The sequence below is a fragment of the Notothenia coriiceps genome, unplaced genomic scaffold, assembly GCF_000735185.1.
Source record: "Notothenia coriiceps isolate Sejong01 unplaced genomic scaffold, NC01 NC01_scaffold00009245, whole genome shotgun sequence".
NCBI lineage: Eukaryota > Metazoa > Chordata > Actinopteri > Perciformes > Nototheniidae > Notothenia > Notothenia coriiceps.
In genome coordinates, this window is record NW_011341946.1 from 216,001 (window position 1) to 230,062 (window position 14,062).

General features: G+C 39.6%; 1 protein-coding gene across 1 annotated transcript in view; it reads right to left on the bottom strand.

The window, feature by feature from the left end:
- Positions 1-5,187: 5,187 nt before the first annotated feature.
- The window catches only part of LOC104945183 (solute carrier family 2, facilitated glucose transporter member 1), a 653,665-nt gene continuing 644,790 nt past the window's right edge, over positions 5,188-14,062 (bottom strand). Inside the window, exon 10 of the mRNA XM_010770813.1 lies at positions 5,188-8,039. Coding sequence (XP_010769115.1) covers positions 7,839-8,039 — 201 coding nt within the window. The 3' untranslated portion in view covers positions 5,188-7,838. The remainder of the gene's footprint in view (positions 8,040-14,062) is intronic.

The window sequence follows — 14,062 nt, forward strand, 5'->3', positions numbered from 1 at the left end:
CACACTTATTCCACTTATGCCCTAAGTGTGCCACTGGTTACGGTGCCGCGTGCCAATGCTGGCACGCGTGCCAGGGGTTGCCGACCCCTGCTTTAGAGTGTATTTGTCATGGAAAAATGCTAAAACTCCACAAAGACCTGAATAAAGTGAGAAATGCACAATTGCACATTAACACAAATAGCATAAGCAGATAGGATCGATCAGAATCAATCAAGATGTAATGCCAAAAGTAAAGGTATAGGTTTATTTCAAGGCTTTTATTGTCATGTTGTGCATAGCTACAGTGTAGTTTTGACAATGACACACAGGCTCCTCCAACAGTGCAACACAATACAACAGATAAAATAGTACAGGTAAATATAATAAAATATAATATAGAAACAGTGCAGAATAGTCTATATACAGTAATTGGAATATTGATATGAGTTGTAAACAGATAAATGTTATGGATGGATTATGAAGGTGAATACAGGTCCAGGTAACAGAAGCTTTAAAACTAAAACATGGAAGTGGGAACGGATGAGACTGAGGGTTAAGGAGTCAGGGGACTGGAGCAAGTGGAAAAGACTGAGTATGGAGAATGTAAATACATCTGGTTAGAGGAAATGGGACAGTGACTGTAGGGAGGTACATAAGATGTGTGAGAATTGGCCGAACCAATAGATGGCAGCAAACTAGCTCGATTAGTCCATCTTTTAATTTTTGTCTGAGAGATTTCTGTTGCAAAAATCAGAAACACTTGAATCTTTTGGGTAAAGTTCTTCACACCTGGTAAAAAAAGTAGCCTTCTTCACTTCAGTTTTGACATCACGCAACTACATGAGGCAAAAGTGTCTAAACATAGACACAAGTATAAAGCTTATGTGTTGAGAAGTTTCCACTCACTAATTGTGAATTATTTGGACGTTGTATGTTAACCACATACCAATTGAAGGCTGCACATATTTTCGTTTTCATTCAGTCATTTCGCTTCGCTTTAAATTCCACTTGTTTTGTCCTCACTGTAAAATAAAAAGTCATTGCTCCCTCCGGTGTGCTTATTCATCTTGCCGGGTGAATTGGCGATGCTATTACGGCTTTGGGTGGGGTGTAAAGCTATCTGAGAAACAGAGTGCAGGGACTGTATAAAAGGCTCAAGAGAGGGATATGTGCACAGTCACAGACGAGGCACAGTCAGAGCCAGAACACAGCAGAGAGGTGCACCATTAATGCCATTTTTAAATCCTCTTCATATTGTGACCCTTTGCCAAAAATGACCTTGTTCAACTAAAACATTCATAAAGTGGCTATTACATCAAATTAATGTTTGCAAAAGGAAGCTAATTTAGAAAACATACTTTACAGGATTTTCTTTCTTTTGGTCATTCTTTCTTTCTTGTATACTGAGAGCTAAGACAATATATTGGTATGTAGAGAATGCATTATATAATTTAAAAGTAGCCAATATAATATGAATTTGGGACACAGCTAATGGGATGCTGAACAGTATAGATGCCCTGCAGTGCAAAATGACCTTTACAAGGCAATGATTTTTCTAATTTCTGAAGATCCCCATAATGGTCTCAAGCAGTCGGGAGTCAGTTTCTGAGATAAATGCCTCCGGAAGCAAGAGCTATGACAAAGCATTGTGTAAAGCAACTATGTCAGTCAGGAACTATCCTGTTTCTGTCATCAGCGCAAGATGTCTGCCTAGAAATGGGAAAATTATATTTCAGAGTATTGTGGAGCTAATCAAAAACCTTAAATCATAAAAATAAATTGAAGTTTGAAGCATGAATATCTTATCTTACACTTATAGAGCTGTAAAACTAATTTCACATGGTACACATCCCTCCTCTCCTCTGCCATGTTTCTCTATCGATATTTATTCCTCCAGGGAAGGTTTACGTTGTTTAATGTTCAGTCTCCAGTGAAACCACCTGTCTATTAGCATTGAATGCTGAGCAGCTTCTCCAGAGCAAACAGGGGTCAATCATGTTTCTCAAAGGGAAATCAACAGAAAGTGCTTCTTGTTCACTTCTTAGGTTTTTCAGATGATCACATTCTGGTTACAGCCGAGTTTATGTTCCATTTTAAACAGCAACACCCACCCATAAATGCTCTTATGTCCTATCACATGCAGTGGGATCACAGGGAGGTTAGAGATGTTGCTCAATAGAGACATGACCCTCATCCAGAGCGATTGCTGTGTCTTATATCTGACTACCCTCACTCGATTGACTTCAGTCAACATCCATACTCCCTCTTACGTGTCCCACCTCATCAATATTCATGCATCGATTTCTCCTCCGTCTCTCATTTTCCTCATCAGTTAAATCTTCCTCATCTACAGCTGCCAGTGTTGCTTGTGGGCGCGTTGGGTTTAAACTGTTCACAGAACAGAAGCTGAATGTATAAAATATTAGCTGCAGCTGCTCGGCATCAATTTTTCAGCCTCTTTACGTAATCCACATCCCAGTTGATCCAAAGCTTGAGGATTCTTTTTTAAACTTTCTAATCATTTTTACCTGAATTCGCCTCATCAGTGTTTATGACAACAGAGATAAAAGCCTGGACAGAATCCAAGATTTCTGTTCTTATCAGCAAACTCACAGGGAGAATATGTTGTATTACACATAAGCATAGCATTAGAGAATCAAACCACAATAACACATGCAAGAATTTGCTTTTTTTAAATAGGGGTGGACTGACCTCTCTTCCCATGGGGATTCTCATTCGCTCGCTAAAATCAATAGTGGCAGGACATGAAGTAACGTCACAGTCATATTTAACAGCAAACATGGCGTTGAACTGGTTGATCCATCAAGCAAAGGGATTCATATGTAGGAGGAAGGATATGTTAAAGCTACACCTTGTTGAAGGCATCTCTGATTTGTTCCACCCTGGAGCTTCAGGATGTCTGGCTACACACCCTCATGTGCCAGCGCCTGATCAAACATATGATTGCACTTGCCTGGGCCTCTCCTGTATCTCATTAGTCACTATTATTTCTCTCAGCGACCTTGAGAAGTGCTTATAATTCCGACTGCAGAATGTTTTATGTGTGTTCGCTTGCTGCTGCTAAAATGATTTTTGTCAACAGTTTAAACGCCAAAGGTCACAGATGATGGATACTTGTTCCAATTTATGTTTGCAGGTGTTCAGTTGCTGCTCTGGAGAGAGAGAAAAAGAGGAAGAAAGAAAAAACCGAAAGGAAAAAAGAGTACATTTCTACTGTCATCTTTCTGTTTTGAAATGGATCAACCAGGTCAAGAAAGGGAAACGGGGGTTGGCTGTGGTGTGTTTTAGCTGAATGTAATCATTCATGTAAAAAAAAAAACACCATTGTTTTACTTGTAAAGAAAACACATTATTATGCGTTTGTTCATAAGGAAGAGGATTAGTATGGTGGCCCACAGGTGCAAACGTGCTACAGCGGCCCAGAGAGCTTCCATTAGGAGAAATGCACATGCAGCAGTTTAAAAAACAATGCAATAAAAAAGCACAAATGTGCCAAATCACATACAAATGAATAAACATCTTCAGCAACTTGACGAAACATGTGCAGTGTTCATTAAAAGGGCTGAATTGACAAAATTCAGCAAGAAGCTCAAAACCCAACGGGAACGGGGACACTAAAAAGTGATGCACACAGCTGGGACCAGAACGCTGGTTGATGCTGGATTATATCATTGGCCTACTGTCATTGTCCCTGGAAATTAACCTAAAATGTAAATTATAATAGTTTATTTTAACAATTTGATCACATGCCAGAATTCTGACTTTTCTCTCAGAACTCAGAAATTCAGTTTTGCTCAGAAAATGTCACATGTTGCCCTGATCCTCTTCTGTATGTTCAAAATATTAATGAACACAATATATTCCAAATGTATATGTATAGGTGTTTGATGTAATACAATGCTTTGGCAATGTACTGTATATGCTCAAAAAGCTATTTGAATTATATACAAGCTTACATATAACTTACTGACTTACAAAGAGAGAGACAGAGGGCATCAGATTAATGTAAAGAGGTAATGGTGCTGAGATTGAACAGCTGTCCGTGATGAGGTGATGAGATCCTTCACTTTAAAGACAGCTGGAGGACATGAGTGAAGTGAAGCATGTGCCTGTGATGATGACCTACAATCTGGTTCACCTGAAGATCATCCATGCAGGTTGACATGAGCTCATTTTCTTGACACTGACCGCTCTACAATATTCTGTACAGGTGTGCTTGAATGAACATTAACACATCCTCCAGTGTCATAACTGTTGTGCAATAGATGAAAGGGAATGTGATTTCTTTTATTTTGTAGCTACAGACAGGGATTTTGGCAAATGCTGTTTAGAATATATATATATATATATATTGGATTGATTCTATATATTACTCATTCTGGGATCAGGTAATATTTTCAGAGTCTGAAGCCAGGGGATCACATCTGGTCACTCAGATAGTCAACAAATAATTACAATGTATTTGATTGTAGGCCTTGCGATGTGCACCACACATTTTAAAGGGTTTTCCCTTTGCTGTGTTATATAGGTTTTTGTGCATGCAAAGGTTCTTCAAAGGACCAAATCCCATGTTCCCCTCAAGACTGAGTTTCTCTCCCACACACTCCCCCCCCTGCCTGAGACACCTCTATCGGACTCCTTCGTTCACTTCCGTAATATAGTGACCTCACTATGTTAGACTTGCACTTCTATTGGCTAGCACTCCAACGCATTGTACGTGATAGGCTAAAGGGCTGGACAATTCCGACATATCCCTAAGCGGTCGACCAATCATAACAGAGCTGGCCAGCTAACCGTCAGAGCAAACTGGGCTCTGGTTTTAGACAGAGGGTGAAACGAGGTGCTGTAGAACAGGCAGTATGAGAAGATAAAGCACTAGCCTAGTCACACCACTGTTAACCGCATCATGGCTGTATACTGTATAGCAGGTGACTGTTTTCAATGTAAACCACCTGCTCAGGATCAACAAGGTGACTGACTGTTAAGAGGAGCATTAAGCAGTGAAAGATCAAAGTGTTTCCATCTGAAAGGTTTAAATAAGCAACAATTTGCTAACATTTTGACCATATCAATATCCTTAGTTGATGATATGTCAGCATTGTGCTAACAGCTTCCTCTGCTGCCCCCAAGTGGAACAAACCGTTACTGCAGGTTGAAATTAAACAAAAGCGACAAAATAAATCAAAAAACTGTATTCATGGTTTCTTTTATTTAGCATCACCACTTTCACATGACTGTAAAACCATTCGAACATCTTCCTTCACAATACATTATTCCAACAGAAGCTCACGTTCTTAAAAACCATAGACACAGATAATTTTTGTATTATTACAAACATTAGAATATGCTCTCTGTGCTAAATTGAATACACTACTGAATGTGTCTCATTAACACAATCCTTACTAATGTCAAATCTAAATTAAAATGATTACGGTATTTTTAGACCACAAAATGTTTTTAGGTGTAAAATCAAACAGTAGTATGGAAGCTAACTGCTTGTAGAGACCTATAATACTAATAATTAATAAATCTATCAAAAACATTCTAAAAGTTAAATATGTGTATGGATTTGGAGTGTGTGATGCTCTAGTTTTTTTCATATTCACATCAAGTTGTGTGCTTAGACCACCAAACAGAAGATTTCAAAGGCTAAATTAAAAATCAAATGCCCCAGCAGAATTGTGAATCTATTTACATAAAATACAGTTTCAATATTTGTAGCAGAACAATCTGTGGGGAGGTTCCTCCTGTACTGCAAGTACATGATTTTTGCTGGTGATGATATGTTAAAGCCACACAAAGGCAAAGAGAGTGGATGTTAGTGTTCTACCAGGGTGTGTGGGGTGACCCATCGAATGACAAAAGATATACTATAAAGATATACTATATACAATACTTAACAACCAATAATGGAATGATTAAAATGTATATTTTGGACTATTGGGTTGGATTTGGATCAAAGTTATCATTAGACTATGAATATTACCATGTTTAGTCCAAGCTGACCTGTATGTGTGTGTGTGAGTGTTTACACACCTGGATATGCTTAATACAAGATTGTTAATAATTTGATACTTTTTCACACATTTCCATTTAAAAAACAACAGCTAATACATCAGCAGTACTTCAGTCTCTTCAGTAACAAAGATCCCACACAGTGAGTTAAAAATAAAAAATAGAAACAACTATAAAGTATTTGCTTCAACAAAGAAATATCACTGTGAATAATAAAGTGCTGCTAAAAGGGTGACTTTCCTTAAACAAGGCATGGAAAGAAAAGAGGTTCAACAATTGATACAGCAGTCGTAGACAGTGACTTGAAGAGCTCGGCACAATGAGCCAAACTACAGAGTTCATTTTCCATCAGCTACTGTTGTACAGTGCAGTAAACACCCCGAAGAGAGAAAGAGCTGACAGCACTGCAGAATAACAGTGAAAGACCAGTGACAAGCCTTAGCAACGACACAACAATGTGTCCGCCTCCTATAACACATAATGGGCTTTAGGGAGCACACGGGGGGGAGGGGGGGGGGCTTTGACCCAAAAGGTGACGAGCCCTCTCAGGATAACGGAAAACCTTCCAAATTGACCACATTTATTTTTGGTCCCCATTTTTGTTTGTGTGAAAAGATTAAGGCAGCTCTCAAGCCATTTCATCAGACTTCGGAAGCTCTCCAGGTTATCTCAACTCAAAAATACTTCAAGTGATGATCGTCCGATGACAGGAGCTCTCAATCTGGATCGGGCCCAGCTGACCTGACACTGCTCCAAAGTGATAAGGCTGAAAGGTTGAAGGCAAAGGAGGCGCGATTATTCAAAAAGGGCACTTTATCTCACATGTTCTGCATCTTTACAACTGACTTTTGGCTTTGTGTCTGCTGATTGTGAGTGTGTCACAAGATAAGATGGATGGAAAAAAAGTGCAGCACTCCAGTACTGATCTGTGTAGATAATGTTCCTTTTTTTGTAAGTCAATATTAATTTAAACAAATGTTCTCTTGAAAAGGAATGGTGTAAAAATACATGAATGGTATAAGATTTTCTTTTTTTATATATATTAGTTATTTCTTCATGACCTTATTTAAAGTAAAATGTTGTCTACATAAGTAACAAAAAGGTAAAATATGTGGAGTGTTACCATTAGTCGAATACATTTCATACAGAAGACTAACTCCTCACAGCAATACAATGACATGTCACATGTCTTTCACACGTTTGTGTACTCACTCAGTAACTTAAAGAGGTACAAATAACTTATTCCTCATCAGCGGAGCATTAAGACAGTGCCCCCTCTGGTGGGGAGAGACAAAGTCGAGCAGTGCAGCGTCAACAGTGCTAGAGTCAACAGTGATCAAGCATTACAGTAGGATTGATAGAAACAAGTATTTTGCACAGTGAACTGATCTCTACAGCCGCAGCATTTTTAAAACTGCAGAAAGACAAACTGACTGTATGGTAACAAGCTACAAAGAACAGAGCATAAGCACACATCAGGTATAAATTCAGTGAAAAAAAAGATTAAAAAAGGGTTGATTGATGCAGACACTCCTTTTCCTTCTTTTAAAATATTAAAACCAATCTATCCTCAACTCCTCTCCCCGCATCAGGCGACACAGTGCCCATCGAGTTGTTGTTTCTTCTTGTGTGAGGGGCGGCGGAGGACATCATTTCTGAGAATCTCACAGGGCTGTGCTGTGTTAGGTGGTGTTTGACGCCAGAAATGTGGTGACAGCGTGAAAATTATTCTACCAATGGATATGTCTACTTCTAGTTAGCCTTCTCGTCCCTCCTCGGTCTGAGAAAGAGCTTTTCTATTTTTAGAAGTTGAAATCAGTCCCTCAGAGCTGAGAATCTGCTCCCAGGCTGTTGAGCTCCTCCGGCGAGTGCTTCTCTGCCCCCGAGGCGGACGTCTGACGGAAGCCGGCTGAGATCTCGTCAAATGTCCGGCCCTTGGTCTCCGGCACTTTGAAGTAGGTGAAGACGAAGAAGCAGAGAAGGAGCACCGTGAAGATGACAAACACGTAGGGGCCGCACAGTTCCTGTGAAGAGAGATGAGAGGAGAGGGGAGGCAATTATTTAGTGAGTCAGTGAGTCAGTGCTCAGTAAATCTGACATTAAGAATGTATAAAGATTTTAAAAGATAGTTAGCAAAGCCAAATGTACTACATTTGTTCGTAAATTAGGTATTCTTGTAAATTCAACTTAACTTGAATATAATAAAGTTGTTTGCATTGTCGAGGAGGGAAAATGTAAACACATGTCCAAAAGATAAAAACATCACATTGACGGAACAAAGATCTCACAGTTGTACAGTCAATGCATTCATAACTATGGTGTAAAGCCTATGCTTTAATACTTAAAAGGTGGGGTTGGTAATTCACTTCAGAAACACTTTTTGTTATATTCCATGGAATGCTCTTAACATCCCGATAGCAATGAATATATTAAATGCTTTGACAATAATTCCATGGAATATAACAAAAAGTGTTTCTGAAGTGAATTACCAACCCCACNAACGGTTTACCACTATCCGTAGGATTTTCGTTCTTATTTTTGTGGTGAAGTAACAATATGTTTTTTTTACATGTATAAATGTTATCTGCTGTAGTGACTTATGTCCATTCTCCGTTCAGTATTATTATTTCTTTTGTAAGTGTTATGCGTGAGACTGTGGCAACCAATAGTTAATCGGTGGAAAAATTGTGACACGAACTTACACATCATTCTACTCCTGAGAGAATATCTAACACCATAAATTAAGGTAACTACCCTACGTAACTTACTTTTCTGACGGACCTATTTACGTGAAAAGGATTTACCCTACCACGTCAGAGGGATCGGCGTGAAGATCATCGGGACCAACTCCACCCGAAATCCGACTACTTCGGACGGTCTCCTCCTCCTCTGTTGGGTGCTCACTAGAACATTTGATTCGTCTGTAAAAACATAATGATACTCTAAAAGGGGTCGACATGTCTAATATGAAAAAGTTACAACCGTTACTACTCATGACCTTACCGAAAACACAGATAACAAAACTCACGAACAAAATATATTACTAAGGTCACCAAAATCTCGACATCTCACACGTAATCTGGTCGAATAGTCTGTCATCAACTACACCCTCTCTTGGTAACTCACTTTCATATCGAAACGACGACGTCAACTATCCTTCAAAGATTAAATAGACTTTAAACTGTCTAACTTGAAGTGAAATAACGTCTGGAAAACCTACACGCCAAAACTTTGGACTCCGCACACAGTTACACATGAGGATTCATGAATATGAGACTCTGTTGGACATCAGACGAAGGTCTCTTCCTTTTGTAGAACAAGACATTGTTACGACACCGGAACCTCTTCTTGTAATGTGTGACAGCCACACAGTTTGTTAACAACTATTCGGTTCTATATATTATAAGTAGTTCTACATTATAAGTGGTTCTGTAGTCAATGGAACCAACGTTGGAGCAGACGCCCAAAACGGTACTCCATTTTTGTTGACATAGTAGTCGTATGTAAATTATGTAGTGTAACAAGGTGGTGTCTTCCGTCTAGTAACTACATGTACGATTTGTCCTAACCACCGGGTTATGTCTCGGGACGCCATGAGGTCAACTGTATGTATCGCGTGATATGAATACCAAGAGTTAAAATTATGTAATCCGCGCAAGTGTGGCGTTCATGAAAGGGTGAAATAAGTAGTCTTGAATCAAGTACTCTTGAGAAATCAATCACGTAAAAGAAGGGACCCGATACTTGGATACCCAATACCATTCATTAATTCCTAAATTAAGTTATTGAACAAATTCCAATACCTTAACTTCACTCTAATGACATTACGTGTGACGGACGGTGTGTACTTCATATAAGATGGACTTAGATAACAAACGTCGCGGCACGGTTGGTACAAGGTTGGTCAATTTAGACAAATTATGACTTACGAAAAAAGAGCATTATGTTAGACAAAGTAATACTACTGGTTTGCTTGATCAAAACGAACTACATTATAACAGGTCGGTCATTATGAACTGTGATAACTTAGTGATGAATTCGGGAGAGGTAAGTGTAGGAGGAAAAAAAGAAACAAAGTAGAAGAAATAAACTGTAGGGGAACAGTGCGTATGTTTAAATGGGTCCCTACAGGTCCATAGAGCTTTACCACACCACGGCACAACACAACCACACACACACAAACCACACACACACACACAGGCACCGTATAGAAAAAAGGAAAGACAGGTCACTTGAGCAGACAGAGAAAACAAACAACATACCACGTGCTGGACACTAGTGTTAGGAGGCTTCTCTCCGATAGAATCATTCCATGTCTAGGGCACACGTACACACACACACACACACGACACACACACACACACACACACACACACACACACACACACACACACACACGCACACACACACACACGACACACTATATGCCGATGCGTACACCCTATTCGACTCAAATTAAGTAGTGCAGAGGAAAAGGAATAGTCGGTTAAATTACAAACTCTCAACAGACATATCTGACAGTCCTTGGTCCTTACACATAGTGTGTGTGTGTCTGGTGTGTTGTGTGTGTGTGTGTGTGTGTGTGTGTGTGTGTGTGTGTGTGTCGTGTGTGTGAAACGTGTGCAATCATCATTTTTGTCAGTAGTTTACCTTCAAATACCTCAAATACTCGTTACAAGATAATTGTCGATTTACTATCATAGGTCCCGCGATATCCTTCCAAATATTCATTAACCGCTCATTGAATTCTTTTAATTTTCTTTGTGTAACCGTCCCGTGCTATCCGTCTGTATTTTTTACGTAGGTCTTATTGTGGCTTCTTCCTCTGGTCACTAAGTAACCTGTGAACTTTCGAGACTGATTTAATGTGTCCACCGTGTCTCTACGAATAGTTTCACACATTCAGGTGGATTAACCCGACAACTTTCGACATAGTAGTCACAAACAACGACGACAAAACTACACCTCTCGATACAGTTCGTCACGTACCTGACTCTTTTTTTTTTGTGTCACCTTTCTAATTCACACTCGTTTGCTGTCCGTCTGCGCCTTCCTCTCTCTTACTCCACTTTACTCTCAACTTTTTTTTTTTTTCGCTACAATTTCTTGTCTTGCCCTTAAGTTTCAACACCCAAAGGATCTATACACATCACGACGACACACCACGGTGGCGACGTTATCGTAGCCCTCATGATTCACATCTCTAGAGGGGACTAGTTTACCCGTCTCACCACTTCTCTCCGCCGCGCGTTAGCATCCCAAATGCACTCTTCTCACCAGGAGAGCGTCGCGTACGCATACCTCGGGCCCCGAACAACCGGAAGAGATTCTCAGACAGAGAACGCACACTAAAAGTCTCGAATACAAATCGCACAAAAACCCTCAACACAAGGTCATGAACCCTCAGGTTTTACACAAATTAACACAAAAGAGCATGATTATATGTCTAATCAAACTCCTAATATAGATTTGATCAGCTGAGAGTCACGGCTACAGCTGGGAATTACGACACCAGATTACTCACTACCCTACCGACAAACAAACAACAATAAATATCAGAACGCTCTGATCCCTATATCTACCTCCTACGATCCTACTACACAGATAGACAAGGATTTACAGACCCGCGTATGATAACACGCACAAATAGGCACTCGGAACAGACCGGAGAAAGCATAGGGGCCAAACATTATCCACCCACACATAAGGGAGAGGACAGGATTTGCCACACCACCGCGAGAGCACTATCCGTGTGGTACATGTAGTGTATACTACACCCACTGCTACACACCGGCATGGTAGCAATTACAGACCCCTGAAACAACCCCAGAGTCACAAACCGACGACCGCCCTCACCACATGACCCAATACCGGAGCTGCGCAGGTGAAAACTAGCCTTTTGGCTAATTCGAGTACATTTACATGTTTTTAATATGTTGATTAATGTACACTGTCCCTCGTTTTAAATAAATAAATTCAATTCAATTCACTTAAACTTTCTTGTTTTTAAGGAGAGCCAGACTTCAATTCTAATACTTAATTTATCTCATTGTCAGCAGTCTCTCTTGCACTTTTCATAATTTTCCTTGACCACACACACTGGACTGCAAAGCTTTTTATATTGAATCAATGTGTCTTAATTAGCACTGAAATATACCACCCTCAGGTGGTTCATGTCAGGAGTGCCTGGATGTAGTCCTACTGTATACACAAGGAATACACTGTGGAAACATGTGTTATATATTATTTTAGCATATTACAAGCAGCTATGGTAATTTAAGATAGGAGTAAATTGCAATTTCTACCGATCATTGGTCAAATGAACAGCCTCCTGAGCTTCATGTGTATCTAAGACTGTTTCCAGGTGCAATTGTGCAATACACGCACAATACATACAAGGGCAAGTTTCCAAGCATTACCTAACTGTGTTGCTGCATGTCTGACCCCGTATCAGTCCAGTTTAGATCATAATCTAAACCCATTGACCAAATCATGATAAAAGACTTTTGTTTGGGATCAACCAGCCAACACTCCCCAGCTCTGAAAGGCAAACTGTCACTGATTATTGCCAACTAATGGTACAGTGGAAGTGTTTAAAAGTGAAATAAGATGAAGTCAATGAATGAAACAAATGTTTATGGACATAAAGAAAAATGGAGCAGCTGATGTCATTTGCAAGGAACAGGTGCTCTTAAGCTAGTTGCCATATATTAACAAGGACGTGTTGATGTTAAAACGGAATGGAAAATCAACCAAAACACAGTTGAGAAAAGGAAATCTTTTGTTACTCACTAAAGCATGTTAGGGCATCTATACTTTCTACATAATTCTTTATGAGCTGTATGAGGCAATCATCAAATCCAAAGAAACACAAAGGCATTTCCACCATAAAAACATTGGGCCATAAAAACTTGAGAGCACACATCCTGATGTTTGACCTGCATTCATGCCGGTTCGATAAGATCGGCCTGATAAAATGAGTATGAATAGGTAGTAAAACCAGATTTGTTTATTACTGTATCTATTTCACAACTGCTTTGTTCAAGTTGTGCAAGATTGATATCAACGAGAGAAAAGCTGAGCGAGTTTTATTGCATGCATTATCGAACCCTGCAGGAGTTTAGCAAGAGAACATTAGGATGGAAGACCCAGAATGCCTTGCAGTCTTGTTAGACTGATATTTCAGAACCATACATGAGATATAAAATACCAGAAGACAAAACACAATGGAGTTTTCAGGTAACTGACTAATAGCTGAACATTTTCCTGGGTGGAAGTTTTACCACATTTAGTAACAATAAACATTAGCAAAGTATAGAATGTCATATCTATTCATATATTATATAAATCAACCCATGAACCAGACTGTATTTCAGAGGTGTTTCTGAGTTTGATGATTTTTCCAAGTGAACTATGGTTATTAAAATGTTGTTGCCATAATTTAGGTGTGTGACGCAACCAGGCCAATGTCATTGCAGCTTTATTGCTAAAGACTGAAAGTAGTGCAGCGATACCAAAGGCCAAGCATTCATAACAGCGATGTTTTGCATGTGTTCTGCAATAGAATATAACAACAAAAGAGTCAATTATCGTGAAGGCAGCAGCTGCTAAGTTTCACCTTAATGGTTGTCCACCTAAAGTTCTCTGAAACTTAACAACTACTAAAATTGCACCCCTTAAAAGATAAAGAGAATTCAATTAGAACTCTAACTTTTGCATCTCAAAATACACACACTACTACGTCCCTCCTCTCATATGTCATACCCCCCCCTGCCCTCTCTTCCCTCTTTCTCTTCAGTAGGTTTGATCACAACATTTCACTCACATCTATCTTCAATAAGAGGATCCGATTACACACACACATAAATGCACAAATGGCTTTTGTTGCGAACACAGCCCGATGAAGCTTATCTTGAAGAAGGACAAGCATTGTGGAGGCCCCTTGTGTGTGTGTGTGTTTGAATGTGTGTGTGTGTGTGTGTGTGTGTGTGTGTGTGTGTATATATGTGTGTGTGGTGCACAATGTGGAAGACCAAGTGTGATCAAA